Consider the following 23,519-nt stretch of genomic DNA (forward strand, 5'->3'; position numbering starts at 1 on the left):
CACGAGCAGTGGCACTGAAGTTCCTACTATCATGGAAATGTGGGCTCATCTCTGCTTGCCGCTCCGATATCCCAAGTATATCTCTAGGAAGTCATCTATGAAGTTCATGTTCAGAGGCATCACACTGAACAGATATAATGGAGACAAAGCTGGAATAGGGCAACTTAATCATATTGAGCTGAGTGGCTTATCCCAATATGCCACACATAGTCGGTTGTTATTTTCAGACTTTGTCAATTCAAGGTCCTCAAAGAGAGTTCTGCTGAGGGATTGGCATACAACTTTACTTTCCTTCTAACGCATGAGAAATAGGGACCCAAGAATCAAAGTACATATTCAAAGAAATGAAGGGAGGTGTCGAATGGATGCAGAGGCCAACTTGAAGAGCTAACACTGCGTCCCAGTTCTGGGACAAATTCCAGAATCAAAATAAATAGAGAAACAAATGCTAACGGACTCTTGTGGACAAATAAGCATCTAAGGGTCATTCTGACATAAATAAATACTGGCATGAACACATAACTAAATAAAACCTTAAGAGCAGAAGGATGGTGTCGTACCATACGTCAGATGCCAACTATATCCAGAAGGAATGACAGAAAACGAAAAAACAAACACTGACCAACTATCATAGTAACAAGTGATTCAGGTGCAAGAGCCCTGAATGGAAGCTCAGTAATCAAGACTAATTAACACATCCGTTCTTGCGTCACATGGTTACTTTTCTTTAATGAGAACTTTGAGGACCTAGGCTCTTAACAAAATTTCAAGTAGCGATATACAATATATTACTATGGGTCACCATGCTGTACACTAGATCTCCAGAACTAATTCAATTCATATATCCTGTCAGTTTGTATGTGTATTGTTTTATTGTGATTAATGTATTGATATCTTTGCCCACCTTTTATTTACAAATACGTGTCCATTCCATATCAAGAATATTAAGTAGGCTATTAAGGAGTAATGGAAGTAACTACTGGAAAAAAATAATAACCATTCTGAACACCAACAAAAAGGAGAGAGTGAAGTGGACAACCTAGTGAAAAGACCTACTGAGGTTTACATATATCAGTTTATATGTGTGTATGAACATTATAACCAGATCAGAGCCAATGACACAAAACATAGTGATCCTATCAAAAAGTGTAAATGGTAGAAATATTTCAAGATTGCCATGGGAGCAACATCAAAACCATTCTCTTTCAAGAGATACACTAAACAATGTCATTCACATGTTAAGCCATTTGCAAATAAAAAAGAAAGCAGTGTTTACAATCCTGACATTCAAAGAAGATGAATTGACATCAAAATGATTTAGTGAGGAAAAAAAAGAGCACCATTGATAAAGCTAAAGGATAAAATTTTAACAAGGAAGATGTGAGTTATGAATAATTATGTACCCAGTCACAAGCAAAGCTATTCATAGAGCAAAAACTGTAGGAAGTATAAGTAATAGGAAAGAAAGGACACTGATGCCAATGATTTGTAACACAAGTCCCTCATTCCAAAGACTTGACAGTTTGCCCAAAATCTAATAATCATACAGAAGATCTAAACTTCAGAATGCAAAAGACACACCTTATAGATAGGACATCTGAATTCTGAAGCTTTACATTAGGTATTACATCTACTCTTCAGACGGAGCATGGAACATTGTGATGAAAACTGACTCTTTTGAGGCTGTTAAACAAATCTTAGATATAAGTGGGAAAATTCAGGTTAAAACTACAGAATTTGATGGGAGGAATGATAATGAAATGACAATATATCTCAGAATTGAAGCGTAGAACAAATTTGTCAGAGTACCAATTTTATGGTGTAAGATATACATGTGTCAATAAAAATAAGCATAAATATTAAATAAACATTCAGTCAAAAGCCAGAATAAAGGACCCACAATGAACTAAAAGAATGTAGACAGAGGAATCATTAAAAGTAAAAGTAGAAATAAAAGGGTTAGAAAACAAAACTACAATAGAACTTATGCATAAAGATATTGGCGGCTTGTTCAGGAGGGACCATACAGATGCACAAATCAATGGTATAGTAATCAAGAAAACAGGCAGGAAAAGGGACAGACACGACATTTCAAGTAACAAGTGGGAATTGTCATCAAAACAAAGGAAGAATCTTAAGACCTCAAGTGAAGAACTGGCACAACTCTATTCAACTACACTTGAACACATAGATGAAATGGACGTATTTCTAGAAAATTACAACTTACCCCAGTTGACCCCAGGTTGAGACAGAAGGTCTAAACAAAACCCATTATTGGAAGAGAAATAGATGAATCTGGCTCAAGTTACCTCCCGTAGAAAAGCGACTGGATTCCCACCAACAGGGCAGGAGGGTTCCGTTTCTCCACATCCTTGCCAGCATCTGTAGTTTCCTGAGTTGTTCATTTTAGCCACTCTGACTGGTGTGAGGTGGTATCTCAGTGTGGTTTTGATTTGTATTTCCCTGATGATGAGTGATGTTGAGCATCTTTTCATGTGTCTGTTGGGGGGAGAGGGGAAAATGGGTGATGGGCATTGAGGAGGGCACTTGTTGGGATGAGCACTGGGTGTTGTATGTAAGCGATGAACCATGGGAATCTACCCCAAAACCAAGAGCACACTTTACACACTGTATGTTAGCCAATTTGACAATAAATTATATTAAAAAAAAGGAAAGAAAGAAAAGATGACTGGAGTGGTACTTTCCTCAGCAAAATTCTACCAAAAGTTTAATGAAAGATGATTGAGCCAAGTACATAATTGATCCATAAATCTAGCAAAATTTTCACCAAAAATGAAAATTACAGTCTGATTGTCCACAAGAAGAATATGACGAAGGAAGTTTTCTTAAATCTCAGCAAACACAATCTATGACCACAAGCATACACACTCACACTCACACACACCACAACACACACCAGTTCATGACACGGTGCAGTTTTATCCTAAGACTGCAAAGGTTTGTAATGTCATGAAATCTTTATAATTATGACTAGTTGTATTAATAGAGCTGAAGAGAAACATTACATGACCACCTCCACAGATGCAGAAAAGGCATTTGACAGATCAATACCCATTCACTGTCATCATTGATCCTTTCATGTTATAGACCCAGAAGGTTAGTAGGAAAGCAGAGGATTAATATGACATATATTTGTGTATTACATATATACATATGTTGCGACCGGCGCAACAAACACCGAGATCAGGGTCCTGAGGGTAGGGGAATGTAAGAAAAAAAAGAGAAGAGAAGCCAGTTTGGGAACAGGAGGGTCCCCTGGGCTGATGGCCCAAGTGACGGCTTTATTGTTGCTGTACACAATCTTTTATATCAAGACTCTTATGGGTCAGGTCATTCTAAGAATAAACAGGTTTCACATGATCGCTGCCAACCAAAACATTTAGTTCTGTGTACCTTGTGAACTTTCTAAACGGGTCACAACAAGACCTTGTTGATAGATTGCTAGCAAAACACAGTTCCCATGTTTGTTTCTATTTGACCCGGGGTAGAAAAGGGGAGGTAACATTACTGCCAACACCCACAGACCACAGGCTTCAGGAATTAGCTTTCTCAGCCTTGACAAGGCTTTCGTATGCCTTTGCAAGTGGGGGAATGGGAGGGGGAACCACCGGGTTGGCTGAGTCAACAGGGAGCCGTTGCTCAACCCGGTCTCAGCCTGGCACTCACTCCTACATTTCCCCCTATTGTTTGTAATTGCAACATGTGCATCCTGGCTTGGTATGTGGTAAAGGCAGTGAGACCCCATCTCCAGAAACAACACAGCAAGACAAGTATAACAGATATTACGGAAACAATTTCAAATAAAGATCAAAAGGAATGCTGAAGAATATTAAATGGATTAAACCCATTAAGTTGGTGCAGTATGGTTCCAGCGAGATCTCCAGGGTCAGGGAAACTGAGTGAGCTACTTGCAATAGCATTTATCTCTTCTTGTAGCTGTAAGAGGTCTAAGCTAGTGTTAGTGTCATGCCAAACCCCTTGTAAATGACGACGCACTTGTCCCCATGTCATATTAGTATACTCTAAAGGGGTAACACAGATATGCTTATATGCATCATGACAAATTATAGAAAGTCTGGTACGCAAAACAGCAAACTGATCACCAAGATATATCAATGCTTCTTGTAGTGCCTCCAATTGGGCTTCCAATTTACGGTCTATTCGCTCTTGAGTGGCAAACACCTTGGATACATTATGAGCCAATTCATTTACATGGGATGCTGTTTGGGCACTTTCATGTAAGGATATTACAGATACAGTTGCAGAGGCAATTACAGTCACTGCTGCTATGAGTCCAGCAATCAAGAGTCCAAGAAACCGTCTGGTCCTGCACAGCCGTTTACTGATTTCTAAGGCCAATTGCATCCCATAATTAGGATACCAAGGTCCTGTAACATTTACTGGCAACATCCAATAGGGAGGTTGTAAGACCAGATAAACCTTCATTTCACTTCTAGAGGGTCCATCTACTGGTAGACAATTGGTCAAAACACAAGCAGGACAAGTCAGCCGGTATAACTGATGACGATCTTCTTTCACTGGAGTAATGGTCCCATCTCCAACAATCAAATAGTAGGGAGGTGGAACACAGGCACGCAATTGTAGAACTGGAGAAAGATAATATTCTGGAAAACTAAAACTGTCATTAGTATATATTTTATCAAAGGCAGCATATAACTTCCAAAGATCAGAATGAATTCTTCCTTCAGGGGATTGCAAAAATGGTTGTTGGGATTAAGCACTACCATTGTCAGTTTTTATTTTACGAGGTTTGCCCATTGCTGCAAAGGCAGAAAATAGGTGATTTTGAACATCAACAAATGCTTCTCCTGAGTGGGCTGAAGCATGTATATAGCCTGAGCAAGTATCAACAGGCACATGTATATATTGCAATTTCCCAAAAGGTAAATATTGTGTGATGTCCATTTGCCACAAATCATTGGGCCGAAGACCTCGGGGATTAATGGCATAGACCGGCTGTGGGAAGAATTGTGGACAGATGTTGCGTTGTTTAACAATTTGTCTGACCACCTCATGAGATATTTTGAATTCTTGTCGAAGGGCTGCCGCATTCTGATGAAAATTATCATGACACCTTTTGGCTGTTTCCAAAGGAGTGGTAATGGGCAGAACTTGCAGTAAATGGGTTGCTGCATCGGCTATCCGATTCCCAGCAGCTAGGGGACCAGGTAGATCGGTGTGAGCTCGAATGTCGGAAATATAAATTGGACTGTGCCGTAAATTAAGAAGTTTTTGTATAGCATGAAATAGATGATAAAGTTCCTCATCTGCTGTCAGTATAAAGGCAGTGGGAAGCTGCAACACGGCTTTGACAATGTATTGACTGTCAGAATAGACATTTATAGATTCCGGGTAAGTTTTTAGGGCTACCTGTACAGCATAAAGCTCGGCCCTTTGGACAGATTTAGTCGTATAATTTAAAGTGATCAAATTTTTATGTTGGGAAGTGACATAATACACTGCAATTTTACCCTCTTTACTAGCATCCACAAAAATGGAAGCAGCATCTTCAATCGGCTGACAAACAATAGGATTATAGGGCAAAATATCTATAAGACTGAAACCTTGTATTAAAGATACAGAAGGTAAATGAAATTTAATTTGACCTGTAAAATTAGCCAAGGCAAATTGCCATTCGATGGACTGGGCAAAAGCAGCGTCCACCAGCTTCTGTGTCAGAAAGGCACATGCAATAAATTCTGGATCGTGTCCAAAGAGCTGAACAGCTCAGGATCTTCCTCTAATGATAGAAAGACAAAACATAGATAGCAAAGGATTAATGACATGCAGGGAGTGTAAGGCTAAATGTAGCCATCAAGTGGGCCATGAGATTGCCACAGAATTGCAAAGGGGATGACCTGAGGTTTTAATATTATTAGATACAAAGGCTGAGAAAGGTCAATTCTAGTGATTGGGCCTGCTGAATGGCCTGTTCTATATGTCTTATAGCTTCTTTAGCTTCTTGAGTGAGACTTCGCGGGGACGCTGGAGAACTATCTCCTTTTAGAATATTAAACAAAGGCAGTAATTGTTCTGTGGTGACCCCTAGTGTATTTCTAATCCAATTTATATCTCCTAATAATTTCTGAAAATCATTTAGAGTAGTCAAATGTCCGGTTCTAATTGATACTTTCTGAGGTCGGAACAGTTGATTTGGAGATGAGATACCCTAGGTATTCAAAAGGGTGCTTCCTTTTGAACTTTCTCAGGGGCAACAATCAAATTATATGCTTTAAGGCATCTTTGAAGAGAAATAAAAGCCTCCTGTAATAATTCCTCAGTTTCAGCAGCCAAAAGTAAGTCGTCCATATAATGGATGCAATATACATGGGGGAAACTCTGTCTAAAAGGGGTAATTGCTCTGGCCACGAACTCTTGACGTAAAGTTGGACTGTTAGCCATGCCTTGCGGTAAGACCTTCCACTGATACCGCTTAGCAGGTTCCTGTAAGTTAGTGGAAGGCAGGGAGAATGCAAAATGTTCTCCGTCGCCAGGGGCCAACGGAATGGTAAAAAAACAATCTTTTAAGTCCAAAACTAGTAATTGATATTGTAAAGGAATGGCCGATGGGGAAGGGAGGCCAGGTTGCAAAGCCCCCATGGGCTTCATGACAGCATTAATTGCTCTCAAATCCTGCAGCAACCTCCAGGATCAAGGACCTCTTTAATACAGGTCCAAGTAGACCACAAGGTCCCTGGAACCGCAGCCCCACAAATCTTCATTTGATTCTTAAGTTCCTGACCAACTCGCTGCCAATCCTTTAAATCAACTGTACCCCCGTCTGGAAACCATGGGCAATAATCATGCACTATGTCAAAAAATTCCCTAAGGGCTGACTGAGAAACCTTAATTCCCTTCTCCTTCATAAGAGCCTGCAAGGCAGTTACAAAATATCCCTGTTCCATAGACTGTTTCTGTCCCATAGTTTTACTCCCGTCGTCTGTGCTGCTGGCACAGTTCCCCTACCTGAATTAGATGCCGTGCGATCTGCTTTCGCTTTCCTCCTTGTTGTCTCAGGTCCCTGTTCGGGCTCCACTTGTTGCCACCGGCGCAACAAACACCAGATCAGGGGTCCTGAGGGTAGGGGAGAGTGTAAGAAAAAAAAGAGGAAGAGAAGCAGTTGGGAACAGGAGGGTTCCCGGGGCTGATGGCCCAAGTGACGGCTTTATTGTTGCTGTACACAATCTTTTATATCAAGACTCTTATGGATCAGGTCATTCTAAGAATAAACAGGTTTCACATGATCGCTGCCAGCCAAAACATTTAGTTCTGTGTACCTTGTGAACTTTCTAAACGGGTCACAACAAGACCTTGTTGATAGATTGCTAGCAAAACACAGTTCCCATGTTTGTTTACTATTTGACCGGGTAGAAAAGGCGGGCGCGGTATGGTAACATGTACTGCAACACACAAGACAACAGCTTCAGGAATTAGCTTTCTCGCCTTGACAAGGCTTTCGTAATGCCTTTGCAAGTGGGGGAATGGGAGGGGCACACGGTGGGCTGAGTCAACAGGGAAGCCGTTGCTCAACCCTGGTATCAGCCTGACTCTGGGGTCACAGGACCTCCCACATAATACTTACACATACACACATACTCACAACAGCCCGCACCCGGCATTAAATGGAGAACATCACTAGAGGCTTTCCTTATGAATCCAAAAGCAAGACACGATGCCTTACTTTTTTCTCCTCCAATATTCGCACCATGTGAGAGGTGTATGAATTTCAACTGACAAGGGCAAGCAATTTGAAGCAAAGGACGTGCTTAAAATTCTCTGTATTTGTTGATAGTATGTTAATGTGGCAACCACACCCACCCAACGCCTAGGGAAATGGACAACAAACATCAAAATGAGAATCTAGGGATAAGTAGCAGGTTTTGATGTTCAACATCAGAACTCAATAACCTTCTTATGTACAAACAAATCCACAAACAAACAATTTCAGTATACGGCTAATGGGCGAGAAGGAAATGATGGTCATAATCAGTAGCAATGGACAATGCATAACAGAAAACCCCACAATTTTATACTTGAGGCAAGTAGGAAAAGACATATCATATTTTAGTAAGAACCTCAAGATAATAATGGTCCCATCAATGACCCTAAGATTAATTTACTAAACTTAAGCAATCCCATTAACATGCCATTAGCTGTTTTGATAGGTTAGATAAGTTGAGGTCAGATTGGTTTGGTAGAATAAACAGCAATTGTGAAATAAATCTGGAAAATAAGTGTAATGGGAGGATGTGACAGTTGGTCTTATCAGATACTAAAGCACACAATACATAGTGTACAATACAAGAAGGATGATGTTGACTCGTGAATTGACAGCATGACTAATGAAACAGAAACCATGATACTAATACAACCTTATTTATATTTTCAAGATTAGGATGTGATTAAAGCAGCTTTTCAAATCATTGGAGATGTGACTGATGATTTAGAAGTTGGCTGTTGTGACTTCCAAAAGTCAAATAATCCAATTTAAAAATGGGTAGAGGACACGAACAGACATTTACCCACAGAAGACATACAGATTGGTGTCCACCCAGACGAGCCTGGGGCCTGCTTCGGATTCTGTGTCTCCCTCTCTCTCTGCACTCCCTGCTCTTCTCTGTCTCTTCCTCTCTCTGTCTCTCAAAAATAAATAAAACATTAAAATTAAAAAAAGAAAAGGTGCCCAACATCACTTATCATCAGGGAAATACAAATCAAAACCACAATGAGGTATCACCTCACCCCTATGAGAATGGGTACAATCCAAACCACAAGAAATGACAAGTGTTGCCGACAATGTGGAGAAAAAGGAAACTTCTTGCACTGTTGGTGGGAATGAAAACTGGTGCAGCCACTGTAAAAAACAGTATGGAGTTTCCTCAGAAAGTTAAAAATGGAACTACCCTACAATCCAGTAATCGCACTACTGGGTATTTATGCAAATGTACAAGAACACTAATTCAAAAGGATACATGCATCTTATGTTTATTGCAGCATTATTTACAATAGTCAAATTATGGAAGCAGCCCAAGTGTCCACCAGAAGATGAATAGATAAAGAAGAAGTGAACACACACACACACACACACACACACACACACACAGGAATATTATTCAGCCATAAAAAAGATGAAACCTTTGCCATTTGCAACAACATGAATGGAGCTAGAGAGCATAATGTTAAGTGAAATAAGTCAAGTCAGAGAAAGACAAATATTATATCACCTCACTCATATGTGGCATTTAAGAAACAAATGTGGGCTCACACAAGGCAGAGAGAAGTAGGGGATCTGTATTTCCATGTCTCCCCTAAACAAAGGAAGGACTGAAGTGGAAAGGACTTTGAACCCCAAGAGTCTGGGAGGAAAAGAGACTGAGTCTACCAGGGAGAAACTGGGACAACTTGAGAGGACCATAGGTGGGTGATTGCAAACTGGGGGAGATAAAATGGGCTGTGTAGGCACAGAGGGGAGGGATCCCCTTCTGCTGAGAGAAAAGAGTGGCTGGGGAAGTGTAGGACTGTATCTGGACAAAGGAAAAACCTCGGACCAGGATGGAGAGGGATCCCATCTCTAACTGCAGGTTAGAGGATCTCTAACTGCAGATCCCATCTTTGGACTGGGGCCAGCTGCCCTGTTCGCACACCTGGGGAGGAGGGGAGCCACCCCCGGGTTCACTGGTAGATCAGGGCGCTGTCCACATTAGGAGAAACCGGTCCCCTCCCCTGAAGGGCTGCGGCACAGGACAAAAGCAGCCGGGACCTCATATCGGGAAGTGCTTCCCCAGTACTGGGGCACACGGAGGCTGAGTTTAACTCCCAGCCAAGCCTCCAGGGCAAACCAGGCAAAGGCGTTGGAGGAGCAAGACAGACAGCCTTGTCTGCGCCTGCGCACAGTGAGGAGAGCTCCAAAGGAGTGATTTGGGACACTGGGTCATGGAGAAGAGACTGGGGGGTTCGCCATTTTTCTCCCCACCACCACCAAGGTGGGGCCTCAGGGATCAGTCCGCAGGGCCCACAGTGGAGGCGGGACCAGCCTACGCCAAACAGGTCCTTCCATGCTGGGTAACTGTGTATCTACTGGAGCTGGGATAGACACTGTAGGACCGACAGACCTCTCCTCCTGACCAGTGCTGCTGCATTGCCTGGATTAATTCTGGACACTTCTTGCTATAGATATATTCTCCCCCCCTCCATTTCTCCCTCTTATCTCTTCCCTCCTCTAGGCTGGTTACTCTGGTTATTGGTTTGTTTAAACAGACATATTTAATCCATTCTCTTGATACATGTTCTACACCTCCTTCTTTACATTCCTTTCTCTCTCTCTGGAATAATCAAGCCATATAGTTTCTCTGTCTGGGTAATTTTATTTTCATTTCTTTTCCCCGCCTCCTTCCTTATTTTCCTTGCTCTTTCTCTGGATTAAGTCTTTTAGTCTCTCTCTGGTGGGTAGTGTTTATTTTTTTCTTTTTCCCCGCCCCTGTCATTTCTCTCTTTGTATGTGCTCTTCCATCAGCACGCCTCCACCCTGTTCTTTACTTGTAGCTGGTGTTTCTGGTTTTTTGCTTTTGGATTGTTTTTGTTTGTTTGTTTGTTTGTTTGTTTTATTATGTTTGTGTGTTTGCATGTTTTGTCTCCTGTTTGTCTGTTGTTTGCTTTCCTTTACAGGGGTATGTCAAGGAAAAAATCAAAGCACACCTGGTGGAGGGTCCAAGACATGACTATGAGTAGGGAACTGAACTAACCAAAGTCACAACAGAGAGCAAGTAACACTTTCCAAAAAAAATACCTCCTGAGGGGCCAGGCCCTGGACAGTGTATGACCACCCTTTAATATAGCAGTGCTCACAGGTGCAGAGCACACAACAAATTTTTAAAACTCATAAGGGACAGAAAACTAGCCAAAATGATGAAACGGAAGAATTCACCTCGAAAGAAATTCCAGGAAGTAGCGACAGCTAAAGAATTGATCAAAACAGATTTAAGCAACATAACTGAACAAGAATTTAGAATAATAGTCATAAAATTAATTGCTGGGCTTGAAAAAAGCATAGAGGACAGCAGAGAATCTATTGCTACAGAGATCAAGGGACTAAAAAATAGTCATGATGAATTAAAAAATGCTATAAATGAGGTGCAAAATAAAATGGAGGCGGCCACAGTGCAGATTGAAGAGGCAGAGGGGAGAATAGGTAGATTAGAAGATAAAATTATGTAAAACAGGAAGCTGAGAAAAATAGAGATTAAAAAAATCCAGGATTACGAGGGGAGAATTAGAGAACTAAGTGATTCAATCAAACGGAACAATATCCGTATCATAGGAATTCCAGAAGAAGAAGGAGAGAGAGGAGAAAGGGGCTGAAGGTGTACTTGAACAAATCATAGCTGAGAACTTCCCCAATCTGGGGAAGGAAACAGGCATTGAAATCCAAGAGGCACAGAGAACTCCCTTCAGCATAACTTGAATCACCGGTCCTCTGCACAACACCATACGTTCTTAGTGAACTGGAAAGATACACAAGGATAAAGAGAAATTCTGACTAAGCATGCTGTCAGGGATTAATGGCGACTTAACATCAAGGCGTAGTAAATGAGAGGGTCAGTAGCAGACCTATATTCCGCCCCACAGCCTTACACTGGGCTGGCCAGAAAGAATGGCAGGAATCTTCAATGTGCATGAACAGGAGAAATATGCCCACAAGAATCTTTTATCAGCAAGCCTGCCATTGAGACTAGAAGGAGAGATAAAGCTGTTCTCGCAACACACATATTCCACTCCACTCGAAGGGAATTCAGACCACAGTTAAAACCAGCACCAACAAGAGATCCTGAGGGAGGACTCTGTGACTGAAAAAGTTGCAAGGACCAAAATGTTCCAGGACATCCACTACAAGATGAAACCTACAAGATAACACGAGTCTAAACTCGTATATTTCAATAATAACACTGAAATGTAACGGACTAAATGGCCCCATCAAAGACATAGGTATCAGAATGGCTAAAAAACAAGGACCTATATATTTGCAGTCCACAAGAGACTATTTTAGGACCACCAGGCACCTTCAGATTGAAAGTGAGGGGATGGAGAAACCATCGATCATGCTCCTGGAAGTCAAAAGAAAGCTGGAGTAGCCATACTTATATCGGACAAACTAGACTTTAAATTAAAGACTATCACAAGAGATGAAGGGGGTCATTATATAATAATTACATGGTCTATCCATCAGGAAGAGTTAACAATTATAAATGTCTATGCACCGAATACGGTAGCCCCCAAATATATAAAACACTTAATCACAAAAAATAAGTGCCCTTATGCTAATGAATTGGTAATTGCATGGGACTTTAATACTCCACTTGCAGCAATGGACAGATCATCTAGACAGAGAATCAGTAAAGAAACAATGGCCCTGAATGATACATTGGACCAGATGGACTTGACAGATATATTTAGAACTCTGCATCCCAAAGCAACAGAATACACTTTCTTCTTGAGTGAACACGGGACATTCTCCAAGATAGATCACATACTTGGTGTAACAAAACAGCCCTCAATAAATATAAAAGAATTGAGATCATACCATGCACACTTTCAGATCACAATGCTATGAAACTTGAAATCAACCACAGAAAAAGTCTGGGAAAACTCCAAAAGCATGGAGTTAAAGAACATCCTACTAAAGAGTGAATCTGTAAAACCACGGGCAATTAGAGAGAAAATTCTAAAAATATATTAAAATAAATGAAACGAAAAAGGCACGATCCCAAACCTTTGGGGTGCAGCAAAGGCACTCCTAAGAGGAAAATACATCGCATTCCAGGCCTATCTCAAGAAACAAGAAAAATTGCAAATACATAGTCTAACAGCCCACCAAAGAACAGAAAGCAGAACAGAAAACACACCCCAAACCCAGCAGATGAAGAGAAATAATAAAGATCAGAGTAGAAATCAACAATACAGAATTAAAAAAACACACAGTAGAACAGATCAATGAAATCAAGAGCTGTTTTGGTGAAAAAATAAACAAAATTGATAAACCTCTAGCCAGGCTTCTCAAAAAGAAAAGAGAGAAGACTCAGACAGATAAAATCCATGAATGAAATGATTCTTACAACAATCCCTTCAGAAATACAGGAAATTATCAGCAATAGTATGAAACAATTATATACAACAAATGGACAGCGAGGAAGAAATGAAAATACCTACACATCCACCAACACTTCCCAAAACTCAAAAGGTTTTAAAAATAAAAATTTTACAGGACACATAACTAGTGAAGAAATTTAATGAGTTATCAAAAAAAAAAAAAAAAACACAACAACACCAAATAACAGTACTGTGCCAGATGGCTTCCCAGGGGAATTCTATCAGACATTTAAAACAGAGTTAATACCTATCCTTCTCAAGCTGTTCCAAAAAACAGAAACGGAAGGAGGACTTTTGGACTCATTCTATGAAATCAGCATTACCTTTATTCCCAAAGCAGACAGAGAACCCACATATAAAGGAGAACTAAGGCCATTATCCACCAAAGAATATGGATTGCCAAATATTCTCAAGAAGATACCTAGCAATCAAAACCAACAGCATTAAATAGAATTATTCACCATGATCAGTGACTTTCATCCTGGATTGGCCCAGGGGGGGGGAAAAGGGGGGAAACATAAAAGGGGCGTTGGGTTTCAATATTCACAAATCAATCAATGTAGTATGTCACATTAATAAAATAAAGGATAAGAAGCATATGATCCTGTCAAAAGATGCAGAAAAAGCATTTGGAAAAACACAACATCATTTCTTAGAAAAAACCCTCGAGAAAGTCAGGATTAGTAGAACATACTTACATCACATAAAAGTCATTAGAAAAGCCCCACAGCTGATTTCTTCCTCAGTGGGGAAAAACTGAGAGCTTTTCCCCTGAGATCAGGAACATGACAGGAAGTCCACTGTCACCACTGTTGTTTAACATAGTGTTGGAAGCCCTAGCCTCAGCAATCAGACAACAAAAGTGAAATAAGGGCATCAAAATGGGCAAAGATGAAGTCAAACTTTCACTTTTCACAGATGACATGATACTCTACCTGGGAAACCAGACAGACTCTACCAAAACTCTGCTAGAACTAATACATGAATTCAGCAAAATCGCATGGTAGAAAATCAATGTACAGAAATCGGTTACATTTTTATACACCAATAATGAAGCAACAGAAAGAGAAATAAAGAAAATGATCCCATTTACAATTGCACAGAAAACCATAAAATACCTAGGAATAAATGTAACCAAGCATGTAAAAGATCTATATGCCAGAAAAATTAGAAAGCTTAGGAAGGAAATTGAAGAGGACACAAAGAAATGGAAAAACATTCCACGTTCATGGTTTGGAAGAATAAATATCGCCAAAAGGTCAATCAACCCAAAGCTATCTCCACATTCAATGCAATCCCAATCATAGTTGCACAGCATTCTTCTCAAAGCTATAGAACAAAGCAGTCCTAATTGTGTATGGAACTACAACAGACCCCAAATAGCCAAAGCAATATTGAAGAAGAAACCAAAGAGGGAGGCCTCACAATCCCAGACTTTAGCCTCTACTACAAAGCTGTGATCATCAAGACAGTATGGCATCGGCACAAAAACAGACACACAGACCAATGGAATAGAATGGAGAACCCAGAATTGGACCCACAAATGTATGGCCAACTAATCTTTGACAAAGCAGGAAAGAGTATCCAATGGAAAAAAGACAGTCTCTTTAACAAATGGTGCTGGGAGAAACTGGACAGCAGCATGCAGAAGAATGAAACTAGACCACTTTCTTACACCATTCACAAAAATAAACTCAAAATGGATAAAGGACCTGAATGTGAGATAGGAAACCATCAAAACCCTAGAGGAGAAATCAGGAAAAAACCTCCTCTGACCTCAGCTGCAGCAATTTCTTACTTCACACATCTCCAAAGGCAAGGGAATTCAAAGCAAAAATGAACTTTTGGGACCTCATGAAGATAAAAAGCTTCTGCACTGCGAAGGAAACAATCATTAAAACTAAAAGGCAACCGACAGAGTGGGAAAAGATATTTGGAAATGGCATATCGGATGAAGGGCTAGTATCCAAAACCTACAGAGAACTACCAAAACTCGACACCTGAAAAACAAATAATCCAGTGAAGAATTGGGCAGGAGACATGAATAGACATTTTTCCAAAGAAGACATCCAGATGGCCAGCAAACAAACGAAACGATGCTCAACGTCACTCCTCATGAGGGAACACAAATCAAACCGCACTGAGATACCACCTCATGCCAGTTAGAGTGGCTAAATGATCAAATCAGGGAAGACTATAGATATGGCCAGGATGTGGAGAAATGGGGAACACTCTTGTCTGTTGTGGGAATGCAACTGGTGCAGCTGCCATAGGAAAACTGTGGAGGGTCCTCAAAAAATTAAAAAATAGAGCTAACCCTATGACCCAGCAATAGCACTGCTAGGAATTTACCCAAGGGTTACAGGGTGCTCACGAATAGGGGTGCACATGTACCCCATGTTTATAACGACTTTCAACAATAGCGAATTGTGGAAAGAGCCTAAATGTCCATACAAACTGACGAATGGAATAAAGAAGATGTGGATTACTCTGGAAAGCAGTGTGGAGGTTCCTCAGAAAATTAAAAATAGACATTACCTATGACCCAGCAGTAGCACTGCTAGGAATTTACCCAAGGGATACAGGAGTACTGATGCATAAGGGCACTTGTACCCAATGTTTATAGACGCATCTCAACAATAGCCAAATTATGGAAAGAGACTAAATGTTCATCAATGATGAATGGATAAAGAAATTGTGGTTTATATACCAATGGAGTTACTAATGGCAATGAGAAAAGAAGAAATATGGCCCTTTGTAGCAACCGGGGATGGAATGGAGAGTGTGTTGCTAGTGAATAAGCCATACAGAGAAAGACAGATACCATATGTTTTCACTCTTATGTGGATCTTGAGAAATTACAGAAGACCATGGAGGAGGGGAAGAAAAAAAAAAAGAGGTAAGAGGTTAGAGTGGGAGAGAGCCAAAGCATAAGAGACTCTTAAAAACTGAGAACAAACTGAGGGTTGATGGGGGGTGGGAGGGAGGGGAGGGTGGTGATGGGTATTGAGGAGGGCACCTTTTGGGATGAGCACTGGGTGTTGTATGGAAACCAATTTGACAATAAATTTCATATATTGAAAAATAAAAAAAAAGATGTGGCTTATATATACAATGGAGTACTACTTGGCAATGAGAAAGAATGAAATCTGGCAGTTTTGCAGCAACGTGGATGGCACCAGAAGGTATTATGCTAAGTGAAATAAGTCAGTCAGAGAAAGACAGATACCATATGTTTTCACTCATATGTGTATCTTGAGAAACTTAACAGAAGGCCATGGTGGAGGGGAAGGGGAAAAATGTTACAGTGATGGAGGAGGCAAAAACATGAGAGACTCTTGGACACTGAGAACAAACTAAGCGTTGATGAGGGGTGGGGAGGAGGGAAAGTGGGTGAAGGGCATTGAGGAGGGCACTTGTTGGGATGAGCACTGGGTATTGTATGGAAACCAGTTTGTCAATAAATTATATTTAAAAAAAATAAAAAAAATAAGAAACAAAACAAAGTGAACAAGAAAAACGAGGAGGGAAGGAGGGAAAGAGAGTAGATACGAGAGAGACAGAGAGAGAGGAGAGAGAGCACTTAAACTCTAGATAGCAACCCGATGGTTACCAGAGGGAAGTTGTGTGTGGGGTAATGGTTGAAGTAGGTGATAGAGATTAAAGACTATACTTATCATGATGAGTACTGAGTAATATATAGAATTATTGAATCGTTATATTACAGCTGAAACAAATAGAACACTATATGTTAGCTATACTGGATTTAAATTTAAAAACAATTAAGACAAATGAAGTGGTGTGGTGATATCAAGATATCCATTCACTCAGGTAAATAGGTAAAATGGACCCATTTCTCTAGTCTTAATTCAGACAGAATTCAAATGCTTACAAATGTTGTAAGTTTAAAAATGAAATAATACAAGTATTCAAAGAAAGCAACTAGAAGCAAATAAGTGATAGGGTGCAGAATGAGCCCCAGTTTTGAGGGAATTTGGAGTTACTCCTCTTCTGGTGTCTGAGTCCATTATCTACCACTCAGTGACTCATATCCCTATTCTGTGGTTCAATTACCACAAGTAGGTGTTTACTCAATATCTAACATGATCCTCAACGCTGTGTCTTGTGCTGTGAAAAGAGCAAGGTAAGTGCCCATAAGGTCCATGCCAGCAATAGTGAGCTTTATAGACCATTCTGATACACATGAAAACAATTGCAAAGAAGGGTGTAAAGCAGGGCTCTTGGAATTAACTTAAACAGCTTTCTACATCAGTCTGCTCGTTCCTTGTTTAGAACATGGAATGTTCAGCGATTATTTATTTTTTTATTAATCTTTCAAATTTTTTTGACAAATTTCATTACCCAGATGCAAAATCAACAAAAAAATTTTTTTTGTTTGTTTTTAACTTGGAGCATACTTGGAGGATACTTCAGAATACATGGTTCTTTTTTCAATTTATTTTTTCAGAGAGAGGGAGAGAGAGAGAGAGTGAGAAGGAACATTCAGTGGAGGGGCAGAGGAAGAATGAGAGAATCTTAAGTAGGCACCACACCCAGTGTGGAGCCCAATTTCAAGGCTTGATCTCACGAACCATGAGATCATGACCTGAGTTGAAATCAAGATTGGACACTAACCAGCTGAGCCACCCAGGTGCCCCCAGAATACATGGTTCTAATTATTATATATTATATATATATATTATATATATATATTATATATATAAAACATTCCATCCAAGAAAAATAGAATACACATTTTCCTCAAGTACACACAGAAGAGTCCCCTGGTTAAATCATATAAAAAGAGACATAACAAATATTAACTGCTTGTCCTAAGAATTAACAAGGAGGGAAGACCTCAGAAACCAAGTGAGAATGAAGAGAAAACAATACAACAGATACTTCATAAATGCATAGTGTGATAGCAGATCAGTATAAACAATTATACACTAACAAATCAGATAACGTAGAAAAAAACCAGATAACTCCTAAAAATGCACAAGTTACCAAGATGGAATCATGAATCTTGAATCCAAGAAATAGGAAATCTTCTTAGACCAATGACAAGAATGCAAATCGAATTAGGAGTCAAAAATCTCCCAGAACAGAAAAGCCCAAGACTACATGGCTTCATTGGTGAATTCTACCAAACATTTAAAAATATATAATTAATGACAATCTTTGCCAAAATCTTACAAATAATGGAATAGAGGGAACACATTCAAAATCATTCTATGAGGCCATTTTATCGTGATACCAAAGCAGGATAAAAACAAGAACAAAAAAGTCTAGTTTGTCCAATGTAAGTACTGTACTTCTGGCTTTCTTTTGACATCCGTTTGTGTGTAAATGGTTACTCACCCCCTCACTTTTCAATCTGCAGGTGTCTTTAGGTCTAAAATGAGTCTCTCTTGCAGGCAGCATATAGATGGATGTTTGGTTTTTTTAAATCCATTCTGACACCCTATATCTTTTGATTGGACATTTAGTCCATTTACATTCAAAGTAATTATTGATAGATATGTATTTATTGCCATTTTATTACTTGTTTTGTCATTGTTTCTGGAGATTTTCTCTGATCCTTTCTTGTCTTTGTCACTTTTGGTCTCTCCTTTCCACTCAAAGAGTCCCCTTTAATATTTCTTGCAAGGCTGGTTTAGTGGTCATTAATTAAATCCTTTAGTTTATGTTTTTGTTTGTCTAGAAACTCTTTATCTCTCTTTCTATTCTGAATGATAGCCTTGCTGGATAGAGTATTCTTGGCTGCAGATTTTTCCCATTCAGCACTTTGAATATATCATGCCACTCCCTTCTGGCTTGCAAGTTTCTGTTGAGAAATCTGCAGCTAGCCTTATGGGTTTTCCCTTGTAAGTTAAGGTCTTCTTTTGTCTTGCTGCTTTTAAGACTTTTTCTTTATAATTACACTTTGCAAAATTAATTAATTGGTGTTTGGCCTGCTTTGCTGATTTTGATGGGAGTTCTCTGTGGCTCCTGGATCTGGATGTCCGTTTCCTTCCCCAGATTAGTAAAGTTTTCTGCCCTTATTTCCTGAAAAAGATTTTCTGCCCCTTTCTCTCCCTTTTCTTCTGGGACTCCTATAATATGAATGTTATTATGTTTGATGGAGTCACTGAGTTCCCTAAGTCTATTCTCATGTTGCATAATTCTTTCTCTCTTTTGTTCAGCTTCATTATTTTCCATTATTTTGTCTTCTAGGTCACTAATTCATTCCTCTGCTTCTTCCATCCTGCTGTTCATTGCATCAAGCCTGTTTCCAATCTCTCATTTATTGTATTCTTCATCTCTGATTGATCCCTTCTTTAACTCTTTTATCTCTGTGGTAAGGGTCTCACTGATGTCTTCTATTTTTTTCTCAAGCCTAGTGAGTATCCTTATGATTGGTACTTTAACAGAGATTTTTGCCTCTGCAAAAGAGAAGTAAAAAACACTGCTCAATAAAATTGTCTCTCTACTTCAGGACCTCGGGTTTAAATGAACACAGGAGCAATAGGCCCTCCCTGTCTCTTATGACTGCATGTGGCAAGGACTAGGACAAGGCTGACTAATAGGATTGCTGGCCTGGGACTCATTTGCTGCATAAGAATAGCGGGTGTCTCAGAGCCAAAGGACCTTGACATGCACTCAAATACACTTGGGGAGGACTACACTGAAAGCCTGGACCTGCTGACCTCAAGTCCTTGTGTGCTTCCCCTCACTCGGTCCCCCTCATACTGAGGACAAGATCTCGTCAAACTCCCCCTCCCTTCTTACACCAGAGTTAGTTCACTCACTTTGGGCCCCAATTCAGGAGGGCAGTGCTCCTCCCTGACTCAAAAAATTCAGGGCAGTCATTCAAACCAAGTTCATGGAATGTTTAACTGCAAACCTTTCACGTGTTTGCTTGGCAAGAAACATGGAAAATCTTTCAAAGATTTTACAAGTCCTTGGACCTGCCATCACCTGTCTGGTAATGCGGGGGGTCTCCTCAGGAAGCGGTTAAGCACATGCGTGTGTCCATAGACACAGAATGCCTATGCTTGCTGCTCACTCATTTCAATGCTCTGGCAAGGGCATGAGCTTAGGTAGAGGTGAGAGATCTCAGGGAAAAGAGTTAGGGAGGGGGAGCGAGGAAAGAGGTTTCACATAATCATACTCTGTATCACAGCCCTGGGATTCCACCTAAGGGTTTTGGTCATGGATGTAGAGGGAAATCCTCAGTTCCACCTGAATGTTTCTCATTCCTTAAGATACTGCCTTCTCACACAAGTTTAAGCCATTGAATATCCAACATCCTTCTTTCTTTCAGCAGAGACAATGGTTCTACTTCCTTGATCAAGCCTGGACAGGCTCCCTGCCAATAGCCAAGTACTAATGGTTTATATTAGTAAAGATGGTTGGAGCTGTTTCAGAACTGCCAGAGGGAGTGGTCTTCTAGAGCTGTGGGTCTACCAAACATTCCGGACACTTTCAAAGATGCATTCAGCATCTGGCCTGAGAGCCACCTACTTCCTGCAGCCCCAAGTTCCCAAATGGGGCACCAGGCACTAGTAATAATAAGAAATTGCCGATTCCAAGTGTTTACAAAATGTCAAAACATGATAATTTAAAAGTGATACAGGTTCACTAAAGTCACAGGAATAGACGTCACATCATAGGGAATATGGTCAATGGTATTTTAAGAGCGTTGTATGGTGACAGATGACAGCTACACTTGTGGTGACCATAGCATAACATATGGAGTTGTTGAATCACTATGTCTTACACCTGAAACTAATGTAACTTGTGTGTCAACTATATTCAAAGCAAAAACTAATAGAGTAAATACAAGGTCAGTATAAAAAAATTCACCATTGGCTTGGGAAGTGTCAATTGTCAGTGCCCAAATACACTTAGGTCAATTGGAGCCTTGGTGGCCTCAATGCCAGTGAAGAAACTTGAAGAATTCCAGTTTTCATGACTGAGCAGACATTCACATAGCAGTTTCTCCAAATTCCTTAGCCTTTTCTAGCTTTCAAAATACCTGACTTTGAACCATGAACTGGAATAATAGTTTACTTGAATAAGAGTTTGGATAAAAGGAGATTTACATTTTTTCTGTACTATTTGCTTATATTAGCTTTGCCAGTTGTTGTGATTTTTCCCACCTTCTAGATCTCTTTACCTGGAGGAATGCAGTGTTCCTCTGACATCCTCGTGTCTGTCTTACTGCACTGAAAAACAGTCAATTCGCATGGTTCCCATTCCAGGCCTCTCGGCCCAAGGGGCAAATTCTTCACTTGGACCACCATGATTCTCGTCGTCATTCGTCGTTCGTCGTCATCGTCTCGTTGTCAATCTGCAATCATCATTCACACCTCAAGAGTGGCTGTTGAGTGAGCACCATGGTGGATGTTAACAATGACCAATCATAAATACATTGGTGGCCTAATATCTAACATAACAGCGTTGCTGGATTATATGAAATATTCTGAATTTCTTTCATTTTGGGTCCCCTCTCAACCACAGAGGGCTTTTAGACGTTTTCCCCGTTATTCAATCCCTTTTTGCTTAGGACGTGAAGTTTTAATACCCACAGGTGAAATGCCAAGTGTTTATAGTACTGTGGTCCTTTGCAGTGTCACAAACTGTTGTAACATAGAAAGGATAGCAACTTCCTACCTTCAAAACCTCATTTTTAGGTCACTTTGGGGTTAAGATCTGTTAAGTATGGATTGATTATTGTGATGAGCACAAAAGCTGGAACCCATTATATGGTTTATGATATGTGGAAATCTTACTTAGGCTCTACTGGCTTACCCTTGGTCATCTGAAAAGGAGACCCACAATGCTTTCCTTACAGATCTGTAGGGGGGGAGGTAAATGGGAAACCTGGTACAGAGTAACATAGTCACAGAGCGAGGGGACTCAAGATATGTGCGTCCCGTCCTACCTTCCTCTCCTTCCCAGCGAGGTGATGGGACTATTACCTAAAACTGAACAAATAACTCCCACAGAGGACCCACCCGGAAATGTGGTAGTAAGTATCCACACTACATCAATTAATGAATGAACCTTTAGGGCCATTTCTGTGTTGCAGGATGGCTTTGCTGAGGGATTTGGGGGTGAGAAAGAAGATCATCATAGCTGTTGCCCTTTGATTCATTGTCATATCCCTTTTCTATGTTTATCGTCTACATTGATATTGGGAAAAGCACAGCTTTCCCGTGGAGCTCCAAATGAAGAGAGCGTGCAGATAAAGAGGAGGCAGGAATCTACAAGGCACTTGACCCGCGACACAGACCCATTACATCCCTCGGGACACCCATGCACCGGATTTCACATCAGTTCACCATCAGCTTCTTCAAAGAGAAGGGCTGGGAGTGTGTATTCCACATGGGGCACAATATGGAAATGTGTATAAATCTGCAAGTTTTCAAGCCTAGAAGGTATTCATCTATCAAGGAGACTGTTGGTTGTCTTTTGGGGAGTGTAAGAGGTAGAATCTCATTCCTGTCCTGCCTAGGTGACTCTGGAAGATGGACTTTCCTTTGTGATGAGTCTGAGTTTAGCATTCTGTAAATGGGTATAATGAATGCCATCCTCAGAGGGAATTTTTGTGAGAGAATACTGCACATATATTATTGTGTGCATGTTTCGCTACAAACATATAAGTGTTACGTGGTGTAAGTGCCTTTGGATTCCTCTTTTCTCTGAAAATAGTGTTCTAGATTTCTTCTAATAAGGTGACGGTGGGGCTGTTTTGAATCATGACGAGCCATGTTTCATGGCCTTCTTACACATGCTTCCTTGGGCACAGGTTCCCAAGTTCTCTGAGGTCAGAAATAAGAGTGGGGCTGATGCTGGGACCCCAGTTTCTCTCTGACAGAAGCTGCTACTGTCTCTGCAATAGAAGCTCAAGAACCAAATTGCTCTCCCAGCAGTATTTGAGTTCTCATCTTCCTGGTTCCAACCATTTCCATCTAAAAAGGATGCTGCATAAACAGAAACTCGTGAGCAGGTTTGCTTGTCAAATTTAGAATTATCTCGTTAGGAAATACTATGATGCATTAAATATGGGACATTAGCTAAACACTTAGAATGTGTATGAAAAATATGTCATTAAAAAGAAAGTGAGATAGGGAAAAATGAAAGCATTCTAATATCTAAGGGGTGATATTACATTGGGATTAATCTTAATAGGTGGTAATAAGACCCATTCTTTGCAGAGATCTGGAGGAAAGAGCATAACCTCCTCGCCATGTGTGTCTGTGCTTTGGAGTCACACACACCCATGAAGGAAGGATAGCTATACCTCACTACCAGGGTTATCCTGAGATTTAACCCAGCCATCTGAA

General features: G+C 40.3%; 1 protein-coding gene across 1 annotated transcript; it reads right to left on the reverse strand.

Moving 5' to 3' along the window:
- Positions 1-3,199: 3,199 nt before the first annotated feature.
- Positions 3,200-21,488, reverse strand: LOC128311441 (endogenous retrovirus group K member 18 Env polyprotein-like). Its single transcript, XM_053201652.1, has 3 exons — positions 21,347-21,488; positions 7,009-7,116; positions 3,200-4,628 (listed from the first exon to the last, which is right to left on the reverse strand). The coding sequence occupies exons 1-3, from the start codon at positions 21,486-21,488 to the stop codon at positions 3,829-3,831; spliced, it is 1,050 nt and encodes a 349-aa protein (XP_053057627.1). The 3' UTR covers positions 3,200-3,828.
- Between the last annotated feature and the right edge of the window lie 2,031 nt (positions 21,489-23,519).

Source organism: Acinonyx jubatus, chromosome X (genome assembly GCF_027475565.1).
Source record: "Acinonyx jubatus isolate Ajub_Pintada_27869175 chromosome X, VMU_Ajub_asm_v1.0, whole genome shotgun sequence".
NCBI lineage: Eukaryota > Metazoa > Chordata > Mammalia > Carnivora > Felidae > Acinonyx > Acinonyx jubatus.